Here is a 19,820-nt window from a genome sequence, read left to right as displayed (position 1 = left end):
TTAATAAAATTTTTACAAATTGTTTTTGAAATGAAATATATATGAAATAGGTACGTATAACATAATAAAACTCATTAAAAAAAATACCAGGCTAGTCAAACACAGATAAAAGTTTTCTTAAGAGGAAAAAGTGAAATACCAAAAATACCAACATCCAAAAAAAGTTCACACGGAAAGTCTTTTATCATATGGCAAAAATCAATTCAAATTACAATGGAAACAAATGTAAAACAACTGTCATAATTCTGACTTTGAGCAGGCATTTCTTTATCTACAAAATGGTGATTTAAATCTTGTGTGATAGCTAACTTAAACCCTCAAGTGTTTCACAGTCACATAGTTTTATCTTATTGACCAAAATATGTTAGAAAAAACAAAGACTTAATAAGCAAAAAATGGTAAGATTGGGGCACAGCAATCCAAATGCATACAAAAGTGCTATAAATGAACATACTAAACACAAATTTTAAAGGTAATATGACAACATTGCGTAAAAAAGTAAAGAAAGACAATAAGGTAAAAAAGAACTCTTCATAGAAAATTTAAAAAATTCTTAGCAACATATCAATACGTTCAGGCCTTGAAGTCAGAAAGTTTTCAGGTCAATCTTGTACTCATACTCCATAATCAACCAATAATAATGCTGGATTTCATGTTTTAGCATGCTTTTTTTGCTCCGAGCACTGAACAAAGTTTTATGACTTCAACCCCAGAATAATCTAAGGTTCTTCGGAAGGGTAATACAAAGTAAAATCACAAAAATACTGAACTCAGAGGAAAATCAATTTGGAAAGTCCATAATCACATGGCAAAATCAAAAAACAAAACGCATCAAAAACGAATGGACAAGAACTGTCATATTCCTGACTTGGTACAGGCATTTTCAAATGTAGAAAATGGTGGATTAAACCTGGTTCTATAGCGCTAACCCTCTCACTTTAATAACAGTCTCATCAAATTCCGCTACATTTACATGATGCGTTAAATAAACAGTCACAATTGATAAAATAGTCAAAATATGGGTACATCAGTCATCATCGTATAACAATTTTAAAAGGAACAATTTAACAGGACACAAAAACATCTACTATTTACGAACACATGGATTGATTTGAGTGTCTGACGTCAGAAAAATTATATACGTCACATAAATTTGTCGTTCAATGTGCATACAAACAATTTTAAAATTTACATAGGCAATGTACGCATACAGGGTTAAAAAATCAAAAGTATGCAAGAATAAATTACAGAAATAGACCGAGATTCAAACTAGTCCAAAAGTTATACATAGAATTTATGAGAATCCAAAACTTTTAGAAGGAACAATTTAACAGGACACAGAAACATCTACTATCTACGAACACATGGATTGATTTGAGTGTCTGACGTCAGAAAAATTTTATACGTCACATAAATTTGTCGTTCAATGTGCATACAAACAATTTTAAAATTTACATAGGTAATGTACGCATACAGGGTTAAAAAATCAAAAGTACGTAAGAATAAATTACAGAAATAGACCGAGATTCAACCTAGTCCAAAAGTTATACATAGAATATATGAGAATCCAAAACTTTTAAAAGGAACAATTTAATAGGACACAAAAACATCTACTATCTACGAACACATGGATTGATTTGAGTGTCTAACGTCAGAAAAATTATATACGTCACATAAATTTGTCGTTCAATGTGCATACAAACAATTTTAGAATTAACATAGGCAATGTACGCATACAGTGTTAAAAAATCAAAAGTATGTAAGAATAAATTACAGAAATAGACCGAGATTCAAACTAGTCCAAAAGTTATACATAGAATTTATGAGAATCAAAAAATTATTAATTCCACTACGCCATTGATTGATTTTGACGTTTGTGGTTCAACGCGTATATAGTAATTCATAATAGAAATATATCATAATGACATATTATAGACAAATATCATAGTAACGGGATCTTTTAAAGTACAGAGTCACATTATAAGCACAAAAGAAATACAAAGAGTCACATATACAAAACAAATTTTTGAAGACTCTAACAAAGATAATCATGCAGACTAGGCTGTCTTTTTAACTAGCTCTAAATACTTTAAAAGAAATCTGCATACATAATTATCGTGTGAATGCTAAGGTAGCTCTTATTGGTTTATTTTTTTTGTCTAGAAGTAAAAGGTTTGATAAGGGTGGTCGAATCATTAACTAATGCTATACAGTATATATATCGTTTTGATAAACTTCATTATCACTGAACTAGTATACATATTTGTTATGGGGCTGAAGGACGCCTCGGGTCCGGGAGTTTCTCGCTGCATTGAAGACCTTTTTGTGACCTTCTGCTGTTGTCTGTTCTATGGTCGGGTTGTTGTCTCTTTGACACATTCCCCATTTCCATTCTCAATGTTATTGATAGATATATATGTTACTAACACAGAAAGTAACAAATATCCCTTCTTGTCTAGTATTTACAGTAACAAAAAGTAAGATTAAAAAAATTAAAGACGGAAAGTTCCTTAACTTAATAGCTTAATTACGAAGGGAAAGAATTGCATCTTCGGGACTTGATACAAGCATTTCCTTATGTCAATTTTTTTTAATTAAACCTGGTTTTTTTTGGCTAGCTAAAAGTAAAATCAAAAAAATACTGAACTCAGAGGAAAATCAATTCGGAAAGTCCATAATCACATGGCAAAATCATATAAAAAAACGCATCAAAAACGAATGGACAAGAACTGTAAAATTCCTGACTTGGTACAAGCATTTTCAAATGTAGAAAATGGTGGATTAAACCTGGTTCTTTAGCGCTAACCCTCTCACTTTAATAACAGTCTCATCAAATTCCGTTATATTTACATGATACGTTAAATAAACCTCTCATTTGTAAATTACCATTATTTTGGCAAATTGGCAGTCAAAATTGTTTATAATCGTAATCCCTATATACGCAAGCAACAATGAAAAGGCAAAACTTGGCATGTCCAATCTGTAAACACAGCACATATGTAAAACAATAAAAGACAAGCATACGAAAAATGATCATCATGAAAGCAAAATAACACTATGGCGAGATGGTTAGATATCGAGCCACGCCGAAAGATTATTACCACAAATTAACTAATCAGCAAGTAGAACTGTCATATCAAACTTTAACTCGTTGTCTCTTCTTGTGTTGCTTCATAACTCAAATCAATCTAAAATTAAAATTTTAACACTGAAATGAATGTATATTGATTGTGAGTTTTTTGAGCAATCAAATAATTGAAACATTTTTCGAAATCTACTTTGAATATTTGCATTAAAAGAGCATGCTTTGTTGAATTACTAGCTTGCTTTCGAGTAATATCATGATAAGTTTTTATTAAATTTGCAATTTTCCAATAATTGTGTAGAATTTTTTTTTGTTTTCATGACATATGTAGCATTTTATCCTGTCCAGTGCTACAGAAAGAATTTGATTGCATATAACATCAAAACTATCACTGGAATGATAACCCTTCACTGGGTTGATCACTGGAATGATAACCCATCAAATTTCTGACTGTTGTCCTGTGTGCAAGCTGTATGTTACCTCGGGCTTTCAAAATATAAATAAAACAAATAAAACAAAATGGTGGCATGAAACAACCAATATTTTTATTTCCTACAACTATCAAATTCAAGAGAAATGTAAAAAGTAAAATAGCCAAAAATACCGAACTAAGAGGGAACGAAAAGTATCTAAGCAAATGTTTAATCTTATTTAACGAATGGATTACAACTGTAATGTACAGGAAATTTCTTATGTAGAAAAGGATAAAAAAAAAATCAAAATATACTAACGATTTTTCGCATATAAAGCGATAATTGTTTGAACATTTGTCATCATTCCATTCAAAATCCAATTTTTTATGAATGTTCAGACAATCTTCGTTTCCATCCAGATTATTTGGTTCGTGTATAGTACGTGTATGCCAATCCGTTACTGTAAACATCTGTCCACTAGTTGTCCATACCCACACACTTTCAAAAGCTCGATCTGATCCACCTAGCCAAAAAGCTGAAATATCATTTGTTTAAAAAATGAATAAATAAAGGCAACAGTAGTATACCGCTGTTCAAAACTCATAAATCCATGGACAAAAAACAAAATCGGGGTAACTAAACGACGTGTTACTCAAGACAGCACTTTTCACAAAAACAATTATTTATTAAAAGTTATATAAAATAAATGAATTTGAGATAACCATTTTTAACATAATATATTATGGCAATAAAAAAGGGATGCATTTATAAAGCGTAGTTGACACACTTATGTTTGCCAAAAAACAAGCTTGGAGACCAGAAGGAAAGTGAAGCTATAAAAGAGATTTTCGAAGTATGAACCATTAACTGTACATTAAAATCAATGAGGTTTAGTACATTTATTAATCAGTTTATTTGATTCATTGATATATGAATAAATATTCTTAGCTTCTTAAAATTGATTGTTATTTATTATCCTCGTGTGCATAAGGCATTCGGAACATGTTTAACACGTTTACGCACTAATATTATTTTAATATAGATACACCTCACGGGTGTAATTTTGTAAGAAATAATTTTTTAACAAATGCAATTTTCCAATGGCAGGTACATACTTTCCCCATTTACTTGTGCGTTTGTCCTTATAAACGTCATCTTACTTCGTGTTGTTACTTCTGCAAGCATACTGCTACGCCATTGACAAGAAGACTGGAGAGTAAAATGTAAACCACGATAAACAACTCAACGTAATGTTGAAAAACTGTGTTAAATTCATAGCATTCAATAGCAGGTTTTCACCAGCCCAGTAGTCAGCACTTCGGTGTTGACATGAATATCAATTATGTGGTCATTTTGATAAGTTTCCTGTATACAAAACTTTGAATTTTTCGAAAAACTAAGGATTTTCTTATCCAAGGCATAGAATACCTTAGCCGTATTTGACACATCTTTTTGGAATTTTGGATCCTCAATGATCTTCAACTTTGTATTTGTTTGGTTTATAACTATTTCGATATGAGCGTCACTGATGAGTCTTATGTAGACGAAACGCGAGTCTGGCGTACTAAATTATAATCCTGGTACCTTTGATAACTATTTCAAAGAAACAAAAATTGTGAATAACCTTTACCACATTTAATAATTCTTCAGAGGTTAAAACTTTCAACCGTGTTTCGACCATTTAATTATATTTTGATATACCATACGTTGATTTAAGACAATAACATTGAGCAATACATTTACATAAAAAAGTAAACTAAAAAAAAATACTGAACTCAGAGGAAAATTCAATTGGAAAGTCCCTTATCACATGGCAAAATCAAATGACAAAAAACATCAAACGAATGTACAACAACTGTCATATTCCTGACTTGGAACAGGCATTTTCAAATGTAGGAAATGGTGGATTGAACCCGGTTTTATAGCGCTTAACCTCTCACGTTTACGACAATCTTTTCAAATTACGTTATATTTACAATGATGTGTGAACATAGAACTGCAAATTCTATCTGTTTTATCTTGTTGATAACTAGATTTATTGACCCTCAATATTAAAATTTTAAAATTTTAAAATGCTCACGAAATTGATAATCAGAAACGATTGATAAATATCAAACAACTTGAATATCGAAGAGCTATGCAACCAAAGGAACATTACAGTGATGGCAAAATTCGTGTAAGGTCAACTTTGCCAGAGGGAGTTGGAACCTATGTAAGGAATCTCGCTTTTAAAATATTTTTTCAACCATCTCGAGGAGATAAATATCAAAAGGTTTGCGTGGTATGATTTAAAATGTTCATAGCCTATATTCTATTGATTTCTTAAAATTCTATTATCTATTTATTAATTAATCTTTTTTTATTGGAGCAATTGAACAAATTAGGGTTTCATCTGCTAAGCAAGAGTGTACTTTTCTTCAAAGACATGAGCGTCTTAGTTTTACATGCACAATATTTTCTATTTCATAATCGGTATTCACGCCTGTAATTGATATACGATTACATTTGTTTTCGTTAGGTAACACAAAATAACACTCGCTCACGTGGATTCCTGGATTCCAAATATCTGGCAAAATTTTAAAACAATAGGAGCGAACATCCTTTATATGTTTGGGTAATCAATCTTTGTTATGTATCTCCAATCACTAGACTACTTCTCTAGTTTTCCTTAAAAAAATGGATAATATCAATTCAAAAGTTTGTTTACTGCTGCTTTCATCCGAAGGTTCAGTAGCTTGAATTATTGTTTTGAAACATTTAATTGTAGATACTTAAAGTAGACAAATTTTGACAACCTTGGCTGTATACCAATCTGTGCTTTCACTGCTAAAATAATAACATGTTTTTTCGTTCATCTTCCAACCAGAGGGACATGACGGTCGAACTGTAAAAAATGATTTATTGAGAATTAAGAAAGAAAAAAAACGAGATTGTCGACCAAATTGGAGTAGGAAAATTCACCTTTTAACAATGAGAGCACACTTTACAAAATATTAAATGATATGATATATATACTAACGCAAATCAAGAAGGGTTACATTTTCATAAATATAACCGTATTTAGAAAAATGCCAGACCGATATCACAAAGCTATTTGTGCTTACCTCAAGGATTTCGAAATACTCTATGTTATAAAATTTCTTTGTGCCATTTGTGGAATGTCGTAAGGTTTATCGAGTTTTCTATTAGTTATGGCCATCGATTGTTTTATATTTTGCCACAAGAGCATTACAAACCTTTTATTCATTTGTTTTAAGAAATAAACATTACCAGCATCTAACTTTGTTTGTGTATTTAAGGGTTCTGTACTCTTGCGGGACAAAACAATAGGCTAGCGGCTTATAATTAAAAAAAAGTGTTACCCTCATAGCCAGTTTTTAAACTTATGTCTTTTTAAATGCTATGACAATTTCATTCCATTTTGATTTAAATAAACCCCACTGTCGATTAATATATTGAAACATACTTTGACATCGGTATCCAGAGAATCCAGTTTGACAGGAACACACAAAACCATTGTTAGTTGTTGTGCACCTTCCCCCATTCAAGCATGGTGAACTATGGCATGGTGTGACTACAAAAGTTGAATAACAGAATCTAGGTGAAATCATTATCCCTAAACCTTGAAATATATCGCGATTATATTTGGTGTTACCTTTACATCTTGAATTTTTTTACACAGTATAACAATAATTTTGCAGTTTTGTCATGAACATTTCTAGTCATATGCCGATGTACACACAACTAGGTCTTTTTTACTATTTTTGATTGTACAAGACTACTTCCGGTCGGTGTATATTTCATGTCATTCGAACAAGGTGAACAGTGGCATGGTGTGACTTAGAAAATAAATAAAATTATGTAAGTACAATCATTGAATCTATATCCAACAATGTATTGAGATAAGATTTATGAAACATTGACTTCATTATTCAATTGCTTGATTTGTATCAGCTATTCGTGTAGGTGAAAATATCCTGTATTTATTTTTATGAGCACGACATAGTCGGGAGAAAATCAATACCTACATTTCCAAGTTTGCAGTAACTAAAAATGACGCGTGAATGTAAGTAGGAATTGTTAGTATCCTTGTCTCTTTTCACGTTCTTCTTATGTTTGACTGAAGTATTTTAAAAGTCTTGTAAAAATGTACCTTGTATTTCAATATTTACGTACCAACAATGACTTCTTCTGATGGTTGTTAGAAGTAATCACGAATTAGATTTTTTGGGGGAATAGCGGTCTTATACTTATTTTCAATGAAAACAAAATTCATTGGGCAAGGTTACAAAAAAATGTATTTTTGTGCTATGTTTAATTTAAGAAAACCAAAAGTAACTTATATTTTAATTAAACACACTTTGACATTGTTTTCCACTGTATCCAGTTGGACAGGAACAACCAAAACTGCTACCAGAAGGATTGCATATTCCCCTATTTGAACAAGGTGAACTGTGGCATGGTGTCCCTAGAAAAAATAAGATGAAATTATTGGATTGCAAACCTTTAATAAAAAAAATAGAATATATAAGAATAGTTGCTTAACACAGGTTTATATTTGTTGATTCCATGAGTGGTTAACACAGTCAATATAGAACTACTTGTTTTAGAAATGTTTGCAGTTACCGCGGTGTTATTTGAAAACAAAATATAGGTCACCGATCAGTTAAAAAAGATATTTCAAATTTAATGCCAAAAAAATGACATTTTTGCAAAAAGGGGAGATAATTTGGAGCTTTTTCAATGATATCAACATTTTAAAAGTCATCTTGGGCCAAACCGAATCAGTGTAATAACTAAAAGTGTAATAAATAAAATTTGTAATGAAAACAAAAAGGTTTAATTTCTTGTTGAAATTTTTGTACCCACGAACCGCCTTAAAAGCCTTGTGCAAAAGTATCTTCAACATGGTCTATGATATCATTAGTGTTTTCTTGAAGTAAAATATGCACTTCCGATGTTAGCATTGGCCACTATGAGACAAAATAAAATCTGTATTAGACAATATAATTGCAATGATAAAAATGATCAACTATTTAAGGTTACACTTTGTCAATACAGCTGCTTCACACAGCACGCCTCCTTTGGGGAGATATATAATATTTATAGATAGTTTGTTATGATAACGTACTTGTTTCCACATATGATCTCTATGTATCTTCTAATAGAGAATGCTACCAATATACATTGACATTGTAAGCGGCTGCCTTGAATTCTAAGGTGAATTAAAGTTAAGGTATGGGTTTTACAGAATTTTATTATAAGTTTAAACTCTTAGAAATTCGGAACATAGAAGTGTTGAAAATATCTTGACCTTTGAGAAAATAGTAGTGCATGTAAGCTTTCCATTCTAGGATATAATTTTGGAATCTTCATAGTAAAAGTGGTACAGCTTTAGCCGTAAAAGGAGTTCCTATGGCAAATTGCATTGTCTATATATACAGAAATGAAACATATAAAAAAAGGGACGATAGATACCAAAGGGACAGTCAAACTCATAAATCGAAAAATAACTGACAACGCCAAGTAACGAAACCACCTTGACATTGGTTTCCAAAGTATCCGGGTTGACAGGAACAAACGAAACTACTTCCGGTTGGTGTATATTTACCCCCATTCGAACAAGGTGAACTGTGGCATGGTGTGACTATAAAAAAATAAAATAACATTATTAAAGTACAATCATTGTATCAATATCCAACAATATATTGAGATAAAATTGTTTCACAGTGATAAAATCCGTACCGCCATCCAAAGTTTGCAGTTATAAAAAATGACGCGTGAATGTAAGTAGGAAAGTTTAGTATCCTTATCTCTCTTGGCGTTCTTTTTATGTTTGACTGAAATATTTTAAGTCTTGTAAATGTAACTCGTATTTCAATATTTACGTACCGGCAGTAGCTTCTTCCGATTATTGTCATTTGCAGACACGAATAAAACAAATATTGTTTTAGAAAGCACTCTTATATTTATTTTCAATGAAAACAAAACTTATTGTGTAAAATAATCATATTTTGTCACTTACTGGAAAAAGTGTATGTTTTGTGCCATCTTTAAATTTTTTAAAAACGAAGTCAATCTATAGCTTCACTTAACACACCTTGACATTGCTTTCCACTGTATCCAGTTGGACAAAAACAAACAAAACTACTACCAGTGGGCTTGCATGTTCCCTTATTTAAACAAGGCGAACTGTGGCATGGTGTTCCTAGAAAAAATGAAATAACAGTATTGAAGTGCAATCATTTGATCAAAATCTTAGGATATATTAGGATATATCAGGATATCCATGTTAGATACAACAAGGTATATTATTCCATTTGTGTTTTTCTTTAATAAATTTTGTACTTTGAATTTTGACAGATATTAAAATCATCCATATCCAAATTTTGTCATAATATTGCATTATCAAGTCGGAGTGGCAAATTAAAATTTATATTTGTCAATCTGATTGCAATGCTATATATATGATTAAATATTAAAAAGTAATCCACCTTGACATTGGCTTCCAAAGTATCCAGTTGGACAGGAACAATCAAAACTACTTCCGGTTAGTGTACATTCTCCCCCATTCGAACAAGGTGAACTGTGGCATGGTGTGGCTTAGAAAATATGATAAATTTATTTGAGTACAAAGTAAGAATCAATATCCTAAGTTATACTGAGATAGGAATTGTTGGTACTTTGAGTGCAATATTTAATTCATTGAGTTGAACAAATTCCTCGTTCAAGTAAAAATAAATTACAATATTTCCAGCTTTGTAGTAACAATTAAAATACAACTCGCAATAATATAAGTTTGCATGTTGAGAGGTCAACTTTTAACTCACTTCATTCTAGAGTGAATACCAATAATTTTAAGTGTTTAATTTTTATACAGGTAAATTTGTATATCTTCGAATTGACAATTACCCCATTTTTTCTTAAGTGATGACTATCTATTGCTTAGAGAAATATTCTTTCTAGAACGTTTTTACTCCTGTATTATTATGTTGTCTAAGACTGCTTTTTTACTGGTATATTTTCTTATGGTCTTTGTTTTCTATCTATCATATATAGTTATCTTTCTTTTGTGCAAAACAATGTCCCGATTTGATGTAGAACCATTTGAATTTTAGATATTTATACAAGTTATGCTTTCAGTTTGCAGTTAAAAGATTTTTTTCTATCTACAGACGTTAGTTCCAATAGATTTTATTCTATTTCTATTGGGCATGATCTAACCAAACACTGTAAATGTTATACATCTTGTTAAAGTAAGAAACCATAAGTGTGTCGGAAGTTAAATGCATCTGTGTTGCTTGTTACCCTAGCAGAGAGGGACGAAAGATACCTGAGTGACAGTCAAACTCATAGATTGAAAATAAACTGACAACGTCATGGTTTAAAAAAAAAGACAAACATACAACTAATAATACAGAAGACAAAACATAGAAAACTAAAGACTAAGCAACACGAACCCCACCAAAATCCGGGGGTGATCTCAGTTGCTCCGGAAGGGTAAGCAAATTCTGCTCCAAATGTGGCACATGTCGTGTTGCTTATTTGATAACAAATCCAGTATAAACTCTAATTCGGTAGGTCACAATTGTGAAACGGAAAGGTCTTGTAGTTACGACATAAGGAACATATCCCACATCATCTGTGAAACGGTTATCACATAACGGTCAACCAACTCGTGATGGCGTCCGTAAAATTTACGAAGGGATGATTTCAACTTCACCATTTTGAACTCTTTGTTCAATAGCTTCTTTGTGAACAGCAATCCTCTATCAAGAAAATCATGATAGAAAAAACAAGCCCGGTAATATTGTATCAATTTGAAGATATATAATCCGTATTCAGGCGCTTCTGGAATGTTAATACATAGAAATGGAAAGTTCACAATTGGGAAGCTGAAATCATCTCCTTTGTCTATTCTTTGCCAAATGAATTCCAATTTCACCGAGGATTTTTTCTTTCAATTGGGCATTATCATTTCAAGTTTGGTAAATGTTCCTTATGCTTTAATATATTTAGAGAGCGCAATTTTGACACCTATACAAACCGGAATTCCAGACGCCAATAATCATATCATAAACATAGGGGGAATTAGTCGCTTATCTGCTGACAAAGTTAATAACCTTCACATCTTGATCCATTGTATCCATCAGTACACGTACAGATTGGTAAATTACCATGTTCAGTGCAAGTTCCATTGTAGAAGCAAGGTTCTCTAGAACACGGTGTTTCTAAAATCAAAAACGAATATATTATCACGAAACAATTGCATGATAATATTTAAATACCATTCAAAGCATGTTTAATACTTACATTAGCGTTATATTTCCCGTACAAAATTAAAGATTACAGGTATAACATTTATTGTTTTGAACAATGTCTCATTTACGTCGGGTTAATCATAATCAACTATGTCTATTTTCGTGTGCCTTACTAGGATCAACGACCTTTCTATGTACAGATAATCCACTTTTTTCAACATTCAATACATTTTACTTTTAATCTCATCAAGTATGACGGGAGTTTGACATCTTGAAATATTTCGACCAATCAACGTTGATTTCCGGTAACTAGGATCTTCTACCATCTGCTTATAATAAGATATCACGTGTTATTCATACAGAATATAGAAGGTCCTAGCTACCGGAAATATACGTTTCGGTTTCGGTATCGGTTTATGATGAACATGTTTAATTAGGAGATTTAAGATAATTAGATAAACAAACACTAGATATTCAATACAGAATAGAAATGTCCACATGATAATTATTTATTTTTGTACAGCATGTACACGTGAAAAACTTTTATTTAAGTAGGCATACCAATTAAATGAATGCCGAAACCCTTTTAAAGTAAGAATACATAGTTTTGAATAAATTGGTAAAAAAATGTTTTGTTTAATAACCCTTAGTGTGGTCAGTATGAAATTCAAAGAAATTCGTATTCAAACATAGACATCTCCTGTTTAATTTCTTGCATTTATAATCCTCCTAAATAGGAGCACTTTACAATTGTCTTTATTTTTAACAATTTATATCGAGGAAAAAAAGAAACTGTTAATACCATCTGCAATCATTATCAACGAAGAGGACAATTGTGTCGATGAATATAATGCTAAATCCCTCTTTGATCGTAACTCCCTCGATACTTAGATTCCGTTTCTCCGAAAGGAAAAAACAAGAAAAACAGGTTCACTTGTGTTTATATGTCCACATTTGCATAGTATTACCTTAACATTCGGATCAACATATCTTTCGTGATACTCACAGTAATGATTAAATGAATCTATAAGTATCAACCTTTTGTGTTCCGATCTGATAAAGCCAGGATGCAATCAAGTTTATGAGTTTTACTTTTGTATACTAAACGTATTTACCTTGACATTTAGTTCCATCAAAACCAACAGGACACTCGCATTGATATGTATCATTTTGTATTTTACATTCTCCATTGTTTAAGCATGGTGAACTGGTGCATGGTGTCACTGTAATAATATAAAATAACTTAGCTACTTTATCGTTTAATTTTATATCAGATTGTATTACATCTGACATGATAAAACAAGAATTTCAAGTTGCTGATATATAAACAATGTCTGACTTTAGTTTTCATTTTCAAATAAGTACGGAGCCCTGGAAGGGACACGTTATTTATTTTTTGAATCCGTTCCCTTGGATTACTAATCCGTTGCAAAGGGTAACTAATCCGTTCCCATAGATTACTAATCCGTTCCCATAGATTACTAATCCGTTAAACGGATTGATTATCCGTTCCTACGGATTACTAATCCGTTATAACGAATTACTTTTCCGTTCCCACGTATAACGTATACGTTAAAACGGATTGCTAATTCGTTCCCAAGGATAAGCACTAAATTTTTGAAATCCCAAATGAAATTAAGATATAAGATGTATATAATCTGTGCAATACCATTGTGACCACTCGACCAATACAAAATGTCATCTTTAAAAGACAATGACAGCAAAGACAGAATATTTCTTAAGATCCAGACAGATTTCTCTAGTAATAAAACAGTTCAACTAAATAATAATTTTAAAAACTATACAGACAAACATCTGGCTACAGGTTGGATTTTTGCTTAACTACATGTTCATTCAATTTGATTGTTTTGACATTGATACCATTTATATTGTCTCTATTCTCATTTGGACATTTATTTATATCTTTTACGTTCAAGTGTGTCATCAGATTTATTTCGTTCCTGGAAATTGTTTTAATCAAAAGTTAAATACGCTTCAAGAATTAATTTTTATTTGCTATGTTTTTGTCATAGAAACTAACTGAATGAAAGAATATTGAATACTCTGTTAGGACAGAGAACAGAATAGCGTGCAAGTCCATAAAAAAGGTTATTTACACGTTCGATTATTTTCTGCATTTGTAAATCGGGTAACTGTTATCATTAAGTTGTCCACGATGAAGGCAACACTAGTATACCACTATTCAAACATTATTAATATATTATAAATTTAGAGAGAAAACAAGTACCGGTACTAACTAAAACTTATCCAAACACTTCAACAATTAGAGAAAAACATCGAAACAACAGAATCACTGAAGTGCAACAAAACAAATAAAAATGAAGAAAAAGACATACATAAAAACTATTTGATAACAACGCAACAAACAGTAACGTACTTTTATGACGTAAATATAATCTTGAAATGCATACAAGTATATATAACAAGATCGTTGATTTAAATTACTTTAACAAGACTTAGTATAGTCCAAACAATTATCAGGATAACGAAGGTATTGAACATGTTGAAATACCATTTTAAAATAATGCTGTGACGACGTTATAACTATTTGGACTAACACAACAGTTTATTTAAGGAGAACGAAATTAACTCGACTGTACTGATTAATAATACATATATGACATATACCGAAGAAATAGAATTAAAACCACAAACGATAAGACTTGACACAATATCCAACCAAACCCACAGTAGAAACATCATTACTAAATACAAAAAAAAAATAAAGTCACTAATGTTAGTATACAGAAAAATTTCCTTATTTTTTTTTGGATAAATTATCAGATAATTTGTTGACACATTTAATATATATTTTTATATATTACAGATATATATTTAATAATTAATATCATTATTTAAGTAGTTTTCCTCGAATTGAAAATCCGATGGATGTAACGGAAAGCTCCTTTTATCTTCCGGATTTATGTGTGTTATTTCCTGCACCCGGTTGTTGATCTCTTTGTTAAATTTTAACAAAGTGTAAAATGTCATAACATTTGGTTAAAATTTAACCCTATGTTATTTTCAGTAGTTCATCCTTGGGCTGTGAATAAATCTATTTTCTTGTTTAATCATTGGTTAAATGATTCAAATTTGATTCAACCTTAATTATTGGTCCTGCCCTAAGTTTCGTTCAACATTTAGATTATCGATTTTGTTGTATATACTTCAATAACCATGTACATGACAATGTATCTATGTTCCAGACCATATGAGTATTTAGACCATACGCGTACGGTCGGACCGTATGAGTATACGCGTACGGTCCAGCTGATTTTTGGGATCATATGAGTTAAATTTAAACAAATATTTATCAAAATCATTACTTTTAGTTATACAAATTGTTATTATTACATGTATATGGATAAAAAGTAAAAACACAAAAATACCGAACTCCGAGGAAAATTCAAAAAGGAAAATCAAAAATCAAAAGGCAAAATCAAAAGACCAAACACATCAAACGAATGGATAACAACTGTCATCCATTGATCCATAAAATGATTAAGCGAACAATTGAAATTAAATATGTGTTTAGTTGCTACTCAAGATGACACTGACTTCCACAAAGAACGTCATTTTGTTAAAATTACAGTACCCTAATTTGTTCATGCACGTTTCTTTACATATTTTTTTTGTAAAGTTCCTAAATATTCTAAAACGATTGTCCCACTCTAAGTTTCCTTCCGATAACTTCAATTTCAATAAGCATATTTGGCTTCAATGTATGAATTATTGACATGCTAAATACAGGAGATTAATAGATTAAATAAACGTGATTTTTTTTATTGTTATAATGTTGGTTTTCTTATTTCAATTACTATTGAACTTTTTACATTAATTTGAGATACAAGTTATGTTGATCTGTTAGATACATTTGTATCTTATAAACGTGACCTTCTTCTAAATATAAGTCAGACCGTACGCGTACGGTCCAACCGTATGCGTATTTTGAAAATGTACGGATACGGTCCAGACCGTACGCGTACGGTCCAAATACTCATACGGTCTGGAACATCTATATAAAGTATTCTATTAAAACTATAAGAAGTGTATATTGCACAGATATTCCTCAAACGATAGAATAAAGCTAGCTTCAATTCATCCGAAAATAAAAACGATCTTTAGATGCTATGCTGGCGAATATATCTCTTCAGCCAATCGAAGGTGTCTAGTGGTCGTGTGTTCGCCTCAAGGTCGGTACGTGTGCGTTTGGCTCATAGTCGGGTTTACCAAATTAAGGTGTATTGGCTGCTTCTTTAACAAGCGTAGGATATTTAGGAGTAAAACACAAGAAAGTTCGGGAGACATCATTATCTAACATCACTTCAAAGAGTAGAATGGTATATTCAAAGTAAGCGAATCATTGTGAATTGAGCAAACTTGTAAATAATTGTAAGTAATGTAGATTTTGTTTTAATTTCAAAATATTATGGAATAGTTATCAAAGGTACCAGGATTATAATTTAATAAGCCAGACGTGCGTTTCGTCTTCATAAGACTCATCAATGACGCTCAGATAAAAATACTTTTTTTCTCTAATTGCAATGCTTTGTTAGTAGTGGAAGTTATATATTTTTAGGCTAAAAGTTTTATCTCTTACTTATCTCATAAACCATTTAAACTCTTATTAAATGTGAACTAGAATCTAATCAAAATCTTTATTCTAAATTAAAAAAAAAATATGTAATAAAAACTACCTTACCTTGAGCCTGAGTGTTTTGGTTGTCGGGATCTTGCGAATTATTTTTCAGTAACATAAACGCAGTCATACCGACTATGACACCCAACAAAAGAAACCCAAATATAAAACAAGTTAAACGTTTTCCTCGCGAAGATTTGAAAGTCAAATGTGTTGAAGCGCAATGAATAGGTTTCACTGCTTGAATTTCTACACTCTCGTAAATGTCAGAGTTACAAGAAGTCTCGTGTTGTTCTTCGATATAATAATATTTTTGAGTTTCGTCGCCGGTTTTATTATTCAAAATATGCTCCTTTTTACAATCACTTTGCTCTATTCTTCCACTGGTTTTGTTTCTATTAATGATTTCGGCATTTTGATCGTTTTTCAAGATATCATAATTTGTTTTCGACAATACAAAGTCATCTATAATTTCATACGTTTGGTTTTCATCGGAAATTGTTTTTGGAGAACAAGTATTTCCGTAATGGTTAGAATATGATTTAGCCATCGCACCCTGTATTATGTTCCAATCTCAAATCTAACTTTCGTTTTCATCAATAAACATTTTATTTATCAAACAAAATTTATTGAAAATGATAATAAGTAGTTAAGTAGTTTTCCCGTTAGACAGGAACTTTCAGTTTCGATGATTTACTATTAAATACACACATAATAATAAAATTTACTTATGGTCACGCGATGAAATGAATGGTGTATTAATATGACACATGTGTTCCCTTACCGCAGTTTTGACAATATATTAACATGGACAATTGGATTTTATTTCATGAAACGAACACCACAGAATTGAAAATAAGAAAGCAAGTTATCTGGGGTAATAAATTAATAAAATTTCAAAACAAGCCGCTTATTATGAATAATTCGATACAAAGTGATTTTATTTACATTAACGATATTATTGACGATAATGGAAAAATTGCCCAAGATAAAATATTTAAAAAACTGCGAAACACTAAAAATTGGATTGCAGAAATTAGTAAAAAGTAACAAGAATGTGTCCTCAGTACACGAATGCCCCACTGCCACTATCATTTTCTATGTTCAGTGGACCGTGACATTGGGATAAAAACTCAAATTTCCATTAAAATTAGAAAGATCATATCATAGGGAACATGTGTACTAAGTTTGAAGTTGATTGGACTTCAACTTCATCAAAAACTACCTTGACCAAAAACTTTAATCTGAAGCGGGACAGACGGACGAACGGACGGACGAACGGTACAACGGACGCACAGACTAGAAAACATAATGCCCCTTTACTATCGTAGGTGGGGAATAAAAAACTCAATTCCAACCTCATGGCTAAAAATTTTAGCTACGGAAGAATCCATCATGTCAAAAGTAAATTTTAACAGATTATTTATCAATATAAACAAAAAAAACATAAAAATTGAAAATTTAAGCAACTAAAACGTGTGTCAATTGCATTTCACCGAATAGAGAAAATCTCTACAAATGGAAAAACGACACAAGTCCGTTTTGACAACTTCGTCAACTCAAAGACACGTATCGACACTTTTTTATCGAATATAAATTTCTAAAAGAATTTTGGGAAATCATTAATAAAATCTTATTTCAAATGAATTTTAACAAAAACGTTAACTTAAAAGATATTGTAATAGGCTACAAAATAACAGACAATTAGTATATCGGATTCAATATAATTCTGACAATTATAGGATTTGCTATCTACAAATCATACTATGTATCCAATCAAAGAAATAAATCTACTAATGTATTCAATCTCTTTAAATTTGAACTTGACAAATATTTTAGACCCTGCAATCTACAAGGATATACTACAGTCCAAGTGCTTTAAATTTTAATTTCTCCAAAAATAAAACACTCTTAAAGAAGATATTTCTAGAACATTTTAACTAAATAAAGAAAAATAAAGAAAAGAATTACCTAATATGTTAAAAATCCAAATAAAAAAGATATAAAGTCGCCAAAACCAACATACATCCTTTAAAAAACATGCTCTCTCTCACCTTTAAACCAGGTAAACCATCCGATCAAGAAAATCGATATCACACACTCTTAATAGTTATGAAACGTCGCACGATACTGGTGTCACCAAACGTTACACACTCAAATACGTGAGACAAAATAAAAACGTTGGAATGCATATTGTTCAGATGGCTTTTTACAATAAATTTTAAAGGATTGATTTCTTTCCTAAGAAAGGATTTTTTATTTTTCTTAGATAAAATATGTTAAGCTTTAATTTTATTTACAAACAAAAAATAAAAAAGTAACTTGAATTGAAACCATTTAATTATATACATTTTAATTATAAAGGCAATCGATTTCTTTTTTATGGATAAACTATGCACTGCAAATGCATTCATTTTTGCACTAAAGCATATATATACGCAGCGTGGCAGTTCTGCACAAATATATGCAAGGGAATTAACGAGAACAATTATTATAGCTGGTTTTTTTTCTATTAATTTGTATTATAGCGGATCCAACTATTATAGTCCGGAAAACACTTCAGTTCCGCGAATCGGTAGAGCTTTAACATTAGTTTTAAAGTTTTCTTATTAAGCAACAAAATGAAAAAGTCGTATTCCAAATCGTCTGTGAATCTCACAATCATGACAATTAGACGGAACGTTAGAAGCATATTTTATTAAATAACGTCAAAATCGTATGTGCGGACATTGTATCGGACACTTTGGTTTTATCTGATATCTCGTATATTAGATTTAATTTATGGGAATTTAATATCAAAATAGAGATATTTTTTTGTACTTTTATCCATTATAAAAAATTTATGTAGCGAATGACACTGTATCAAATAAACATCATGAAAAAACAGAAAACGTAACCCTACGTTTAATTTGGTTTGAAAGGGACAAAATGTCGGACATTGCTTAACAACTCGAATAAAAAGAATTTGTTTTAAAAATTCCTGATTATTGCATGAGGCGAAAGTGTGATCCTTGTACAAAATACTAGTATAAGTATTATTCACTTTCGGTATGTGGATTGCTCTGGAATTCCCTTTTTTGGAACAATTTAAAAAATTTCAGCAATCTTTCGTGCAAGGGACACATACTTTGTATCATCTTGATCCCTTTTTTTATATATATTTCCGTCTTTTCGAGAGAGAAAATCGACATTACGTCATCGCCCACTTATAAATTGCTTGTTATAGACAAATTTTCATATCGTTTGGTAAAAATATTTATATGTTTTTTACGGTATTCAGAATTTCACAAAACTAAAAGCGCAACATGGGACAAAGAAATCATTTTTCAAAATAAAGGTTTCATTGAGTTTAAATTAATGAAAATGGTCTGTTACATATTCAAAATTGCAATAATCTGAAA

The 19,820-nt window shown here is 31.0% G+C and overlaps 1 protein-coding gene and 1 long non-coding RNA gene across 2 annotated transcripts; both read right to left on the bottom strand.

The window, feature by feature from the left end:
* Positions 1-237: 237 nt before the first annotated feature.
* Positions 238-4,027, bottom strand: LOC134690741 (uncharacterized). The gene is made up of 2 exons (XR_010102004.1): positions 3,817-4,027; positions 238-3,188 (listed from the first exon to the last, which is right to left on the bottom strand). It is a non-coding gene; the product is annotated as an uncharacterized LOC134690741 (long non-coding RNA).
* Positions 4,028-6,269: 2,242 nt separating this feature from the next.
* On the bottom strand, positions 6,270-17,023 carry LOC134689730 (adhesive plaque matrix protein 2-like). The gene is made up of 9 exons (XM_063549697.1): positions 16,483-17,023; positions 12,875-12,982; positions 11,622-11,729; positions 9,993-10,100; positions 9,599-9,706; positions 9,110-9,145; positions 7,859-7,966; positions 6,935-7,072; positions 6,270-6,382 (listed from the first exon to the last, which is right to left on the bottom strand). The coding sequence occupies exons 1-9, from the start codon at positions 16,967-16,969 to the stop codon at positions 6,270-6,272; spliced, it is 1,314 nt and encodes a 437-aa protein (XP_063405767.1). The 5' UTR covers positions 16,970-17,023.
* Positions 17,024-19,820: the final 2,797 nt, after the last annotated feature.

The sequence above is a fragment of the Mytilus trossulus genome, chromosome 11, assembly GCF_036588685.1.
Source record: "Mytilus trossulus isolate FHL-02 chromosome 11, PNRI_Mtr1.1.1.hap1, whole genome shotgun sequence".
NCBI lineage: Eukaryota > Metazoa > Mollusca > Bivalvia > Mytilida > Mytilidae > Mytilus > Mytilus trossulus.
This window is presented reverse-complemented; position numbering and strand designations above follow the sequence as displayed.

Coding starts and splice junctions, on each gene's coding strand:
- LOC134689730 (XM_063549697.1), bottom strand. CDS start 16,969: ATGGCTAAATCATATTCTAACCATTACGGAAATACTTGTTCTCCAAAA. Junction 11,730..12,874: donor TGATGGAACTAAATGTCAAG/GTAAATACGTTT, acceptor TTTTGATTTTAG/AAACACCGTGTTCTAGAGAA. Junction 7,967..9,109: donor TTCACCTTGTTCGAATGGGG/GTAAATATACAC, acceptor TATTTTTTCTAG/GGACACCATGCCACAGTTCA.